The 6,146-nt window shown below is 43.8% G+C and overlaps 1 protein-coding gene across 1 annotated transcript in view; it reads right to left on the bottom strand.

Moving 5' to 3' along the window:
- Positions 1-534: 534 nt before the first annotated feature.
- Positions 535-6,146, bottom strand: part of TNS3 (tensin 3) — a 282,342-nt gene continuing 276,730 nt past the window's right edge. Inside the window, exon 27 of the mRNA XM_045286291.1 lies at positions 535-751. Coding sequence (XP_045142226.1) covers positions 579-751 — 173 coding nt within the window. The 3' untranslated portion in view covers positions 535-578. The remainder of the gene's footprint in view (positions 752-6,146) is intronic.

Below are 6,146 nucleotides of genomic sequence, written 5' to 3'. Positions count from 1 at the left end.
CGCGATTGTCACTACTATGGGGGTGCAAGAAGGAAGCCAAAGGCCCTCAGCCAGGTGGAGAACCAAGGGTTATGAGTGAGGTGTCCACAGGGTTTGGCCTGACATTTGTTCACTGATAAGCCCAGGAAAACCACTTCCTGTTTCCCCTTCTATAGAGAGAGGAGCACAATACCAACATCGGCCCCTCCCCACACTTCCAGGACTGGTGCCCAAAGCAAACAAAACCACGGATGTGAAGGCACTCGGTGGAGCGGCAGCAGGTTGTGCTTGTTATTTATGGAGGAAAATGCCCCTAACTTCGGCTCCTCTCCTCCTCCCCCTCGCTGCTGATGCAGCCACTAGAAGGTGCTGTGCTCAGAGCTCTCAGCCTCTCTTGTTTATCTTCCCGGGGTCTCCTTTTAAACTGCCCCACTCCTGCTGGATCTGATGCGGGGGATGGTGGCCATCCCAAAGCATGGCCCTTCAGGTTCTCACCCCAAAACAAAATAAACACCAGTGATTTTCTTCTTTCCGAGAGAAACGTCAGCAGACAGTTTAACTACGTGGCCAGAAACCCTCTTGCCTTAAAAGCTCCACACTCACTTCCTCTGATTGTCCGTCAGTGTGATGCCCTGCGCAGACACCTTGAAGTGGACCACAGTGGAGATGGCAGGAGGCTCTTGGACCAAGGTGATGTTCAGGGCCTTCTGCACTGCTTGGTGGCCAGTAAGGGACTCCATTTCCACCGAGTTCAGGTACCACACATTGCAAGCTGCAAGACACAAAAAAGGAGGAAGTACTTAACTGTTCTCCCCTTAGGAGACTCATTTGCTCTTTGGGCCACCAAGGATAGACCTTTGGCTCATAATGACTTGTACGTGTGACCTACGCCAGGTGTAATTTAAAGGCAAAATACTCTTTGCCCCCAATGGCAAACATGTGGACAGTTGGTGACCTACACGTGTGCTTACACTTTCTTCAATGTGGCTGTAGGGAACAGAGAAGCTAGGAGAGCAAAGGAGACCCTTAGCAGAATGGTTGCAAGATCACCCGTGCTTACTCTCTGGTCCCAGTAGAAGTCATCCCTGACTGATTTAACGTGGTGGCGCCAGTTGAGGGTGTGTGGAGCCTGTGTGCCTACACTGGAGACATTGAGACTCTGACTAAAGTTCACGAGAGTGAAGGAATCCATTGCCTCGCCTGGCCAAGGACCAAGAATGTTTCCTCCCCTAAGGAACACAACCCTCTCTATCCCTACTTGGCTGTACGCCAGGCTCTGTGTGTGGGTGTGAAGGGCATTTTAATTTCATTTGGAAAGGCCTCCCGATTTCCACTAAGCAGAGGGAAAACGGCAGTCAGAGGAATAAGGCAGCACTCTCTAGTGTTTTTCTTTGCAAGAGTTCTTCAGGCCCTTGGAACAGCAGTGTCTTCTCTTGCAAATATGCTGCTGATTGCCTCGTATACCCATAAAAAACCACGTCTACTCACAGAGATGGCTAGAGAAGATGAATATAGTATATACTTTCCCTGGATAAAGTGCAGCGCCATTTATAAGCGGCTAAATCATAAGTTCTTTCCAAAGCAAATGCAGAAACATAGCTTAAAAAAAAAAAAAGCTCTGTGTTTTCAGGACCCGATATTTGGACTGTAATGAAACATCCACCTCAGTAAGCAAACAGGGTAACTACAATGAAAAATAAAGCAGGAACTGGTATTTGCACCAACACGTTCATAAGAAAAATGAAGCCGTTGCCCTGATCTGTGGGTGGTGAGTGTGAAAAGCCTATCAGGACAGAACGTTCACTGACCCTGGCAGGAAAAGGGGCACCTAGTATCGATTTATTAACTGGACGTGGACCTGTCAAAAAGGCTGCCTCCTAAGGAAAGCAGCAGATTCAAGAGCGTTTTCTAAGAAGCAAACAGCTTCAAAGACGCAAGTGACAACTTTGTGATGGTCGGACCAGGGTGCAGCTGCCTTAGCCAGTTTCATGCTTCAGCCGGCAAGGCTCACTTCCTGCAAGACATCCCTGAGGAGAAGCCACATATGAGTTTCTGTGGATTTGTTTCTCCAATGTACCCAGACTAACGCAGGTGCTTATATACAATATCCACAAGAGTGAATTCAAATATAACAATGGCCCATGAAAATGACACAGGCAGGCAATGATTTGTTCTGCTACACATAAAGTTGTTGTGAGCCAGAGCATACAACAACCTCAAACACTTGTTTCCAATGCTTCACGCTTACATGAAAGCCACTGGTTAATAAGAATGTTGACTCTATGCCAGGAACTGGTTAAACATTCTACATATTTTATCTCATCAAATCCATTCAGCAATTCTATGATGAAGAGTCTATTGTTCAATTTACAGATAAAGAAACTGAACCCCACAGACATTAAGAAACTTGCTTATTGTCTCCCAGTTCCTATATGCTTATAATGGTAATGTCGGAGACCATTTCCATGGCTGATCCTTTCCACGTTAATTGAGATCCTAGGAGGTATTCACTCACTGCTATTGAGCGGATTGGGACTCATAGTGACCCTAAAGGAGGGACCTACTGCCTGTCTGGGTTGCCAACAATATAACTCCTTCTGGGAGTAGAAAGCTTTGTCTGTCTTCTGAGGAACAGTTGTGGTTTGGGACTGCTGACCAGAAGGTGAGCAGCCCAAAGAGTAACCCCAATGTCACCAAGACTCACCCTTACTAGGTGTTAGACACAAGAAAGGATACAGCCTAGGTAAGACTGTATATCATTGAGAGTTAGCTATGCAATTGTCCTCTGTTACCGGGAAGGACCACAGAGAGTCCCAGGACATTATCATAAAAGAAGAGGTAGCCTTCAGATGGTCATTGATCCCCCTGCACAGGCATGTTTCAGGAGATGCACAGAGGCAGACAGAAATCAGTAATACTCTCTCCCAATGTTTTGAGTTAGGTCCAAGGTCCCCATGGTAGCATGGCCCTTCCTTCACTTTATGCTCCTTGGAGCTAGATGGCACAGACAACTATAGGACATTGCCAGGCAAGAAGACTGAAGGCATAACTAATTAGTGGGTGGTCCTTTACCTGCACTCCATCTCCTGCTAGCACTTGAGGTGACTTAAGCGCTATCCCCTTGGGGGTAAAGTTGGCAAGAAGTCCTTGCTATCACAGCTGCTTAGGGGCTGCAGAGTTTTGAGGAAATGCGTTTTTCTATTAAATGGCGTCTGTTGAATCCGGCAACTACATGAGCCATGTTAGATGGAAACAATTCTACTCAGTACCTAGTGGTCCCTCCTCTAAGAAGGTTCAGAAAGGGGATATTCCATAACTAGGCGAGATAATAAATGCATAAGGGAAGATGTTGTGCCACATATTTATTAGAGTGGGAAAGGTTGCAAACCCACGAGTTCTCAAAATAGGAGAGTGGTTACATAAACCCCCCTCCAAAGACTCCCCAACAACCAGCAGGGGGTAATCATGAAAACTGCATAGCAACATGGGGAAAAACATTGTTAGCTGTTAACGGGGAGAAGCAGAATAAAAACTGCACTATGATTGTGCTCTGATTGTAAATGTAAAATGAAAAGCACATGGGCTTATGAACAAGTTCTGGAAAGGGGCCTGGAAAATATAAAACAGTTAAATGCCATGTGGCTGAATGTTCCTGCTCGATGTCATTAGTATGATTGTAATGCCCATTCTATAATCAGGGTCATTTTGATTTGATGACTACAAGATTCCACAATCTGACTCGGGTGCAAATGTGTAGCAACAAGCTACCACAACCCTTGAAGGAACACAAATGGTTTTGGATAATGAGGAGTCTAGTTGACTGGGAGTGTGGTAGTTTGACATTTGGGGAATTTCTCTCCCTAAATGAGAGGTCCACGTTGTCATTCCTCATCGCAGAGATGCCGTCCTTTTCAAAGCCCAACTTGGGAGGCCGTTTTAATGAGGATCTGTCAGATCATCCACATCAAGTCCTGAAAGCCCCTACTTCTTTAGCAGAGCGCTGTCCTGGGGTGGGCGGGCCAGGAAACTCAATGGCTTGATTGTGCACTTGAGCCTAGCTCAAGATGATCCGAATCCACTTCCGGAGTGCTCTGGTGGAATCGGAGTCATTTAACAATGACCCGCCCAAAAGCATGGAGTGCTGTACCTCATTAGGTGACACCGGGGAAGCAATTCTACAGTATAGAACCAGTCTAAGGTCCACAGGCCCAGACCCAGTAACTCACTTCTGGGATTCTATGCCAAGGAAATATCCAGCATTCAGGAACGCAGCAGAAAGAGTCTTGAAAGCATTCTTTGTAGTATTGAAAACAAGCTAAACGCACAACCCTAAGCAAAATAACTATAAAAAGGTCCATTGCATAAGCATTACAAATAATGCTTACATTGTGTTTATAAAAATGCCTCATCATACATTTACTAGATTAAATAAAGGAGAATATAAAGATGTGCCATGGTTGTAGATATGAAGGGAAAAGTAATGTAGAAATGAGTCTGTTTCACGTTAGACTGGCGATCGTTCAGAGACCTTCTTGCCAATATTCAGTGGTGGTATATAGGTAAGAGGTCTGTGCATTTCTCCCTGTATTTTCCTCTTTATAATTTAAAGAACACACACCACTTTTGTAGAGAAAATGCACTTAAAAATGCGAGTATGCTAAGTTTAAAACACAACCACAAATTCATGGGACATTTTTCAGAATTCTGATAAAAATGGTATTTATTGGATGGTTACACATATTCCTCTTCTTCAACAAAAGTCAATTAAGAGCTAAAGCTTAAACCATAAAAAGAAAATTGTTTCAGAGATTTAAATAAGCTCATAATAGTCTCAATATCAAATGAAAAGGGATTAAACTGAATAAAATTTTATTTCCATCTTCGTAAACTATCCAATTTACTTGGTTTTTATTATTAGTCTCAGTTTCCTCAATCTTTGCAATGAGAAAATTGGACAAGATAATCTTTAGCAAGACAAGGAATCTAGCATTTTAAGTTGATTTGGGCAACTAATGAAGTTTGGTTAAAAAAAACCAACACAACAAAACTTAATTTACTTGGAATGATCTCAACTATCTTCCTAAAATAGTTTTGGCACGACTCCTAAACAATTGCAACTGATCTTCATGGACGGTGACCCACAACTTACCTTTTAAGAGGTTTCCAAAATGAGATCAACACTATGATTATATTTCAGCTAGGAAACAGGTACAGTGACCCATAATTTCACATAGAAAAATACCCTCAATTTTATAAAGGAAATAACAAAAAGATATCAATATAACATGTACTCTATTTGTGTATGAGATATATTATTTCTACTCCAATCTTTGAGAAATTCCCTTGCACACTATCTCTGACCTGTAATGCCTTCCCTTGCAATGAACTACCTACAGGGAAGAGGGAATTGAAGCGCACCCAGTGTTTCAGAGTTGATGGGTTCTTAGAAATTGGGACTCCCTAAGAAAGCATGGATAAATGCTCACAGTTCTTATTATGATGGATATTTCCAAACAAATATAAGTAAACAGAATAGTTTCCTATCATCTCCAGCGGTGTCCTTACTCATGGTCTGTCAACCTAGAAGCGGCCTAACATCTCTGGCTCAACCTTGAGTTCACTAGACCTGCACCGAATGTCTCATTAACAAAGTCATGCCTGAAGAGCAAGGAAAAGCTGGCACGCGGCTCTCAGATCCATAGCCAGAGTGACGTGTGTAGTTTGGGTTCCCAGACACTCAAAAACCAAAAGCTAAAACTCGCTGCCATGTAGTTGATTGTGACTCATAGTGATCTAAAACGGCCGAGTAAAACAAACCCCTGTGGGTTTCTACAACTGTAAATCACACGTTCCTAAACTTATTTGGCCTACCACCCCCTTTTCAAAGAAATAAAAATTACTGGGTGCCTCCCTGACCATTAAAGACTTTTGTACTCTAGCTCATAATCCAGGATAAAATGTAGGTATCTGCTCTTTCAGTTCTCCCCTACTCTCCACCCATCACTCCAGGGCCTCCCAGTGGGTGGTGGTGCCCACTTTGGGAAACACTGCTGTAAATCTTTATGGGAATAGCAGACCTCCTCTTTCTCCCGCAGAACGACTTGTGGTTCCAAATGGCTGACCTGGTGGCTAGCAGAGGACGGTGTAACACTATGCCACCCGTGTTG

This window comes from Echinops telfairi, unplaced genomic scaffold, assembly GCF_000313985.2.
Source record: "Echinops telfairi isolate 266 unplaced genomic scaffold, ASM31398v2 ScPeMD7_7;HRSCAF=31, whole genome shotgun sequence".
NCBI classification, from domain to species: Eukaryota; Metazoa; Chordata; class Mammalia; order Afrosoricida; family Tenrecidae; genus Echinops; species Echinops telfairi.
This window is presented reverse-complemented; position numbering and strand designations above follow the sequence as displayed.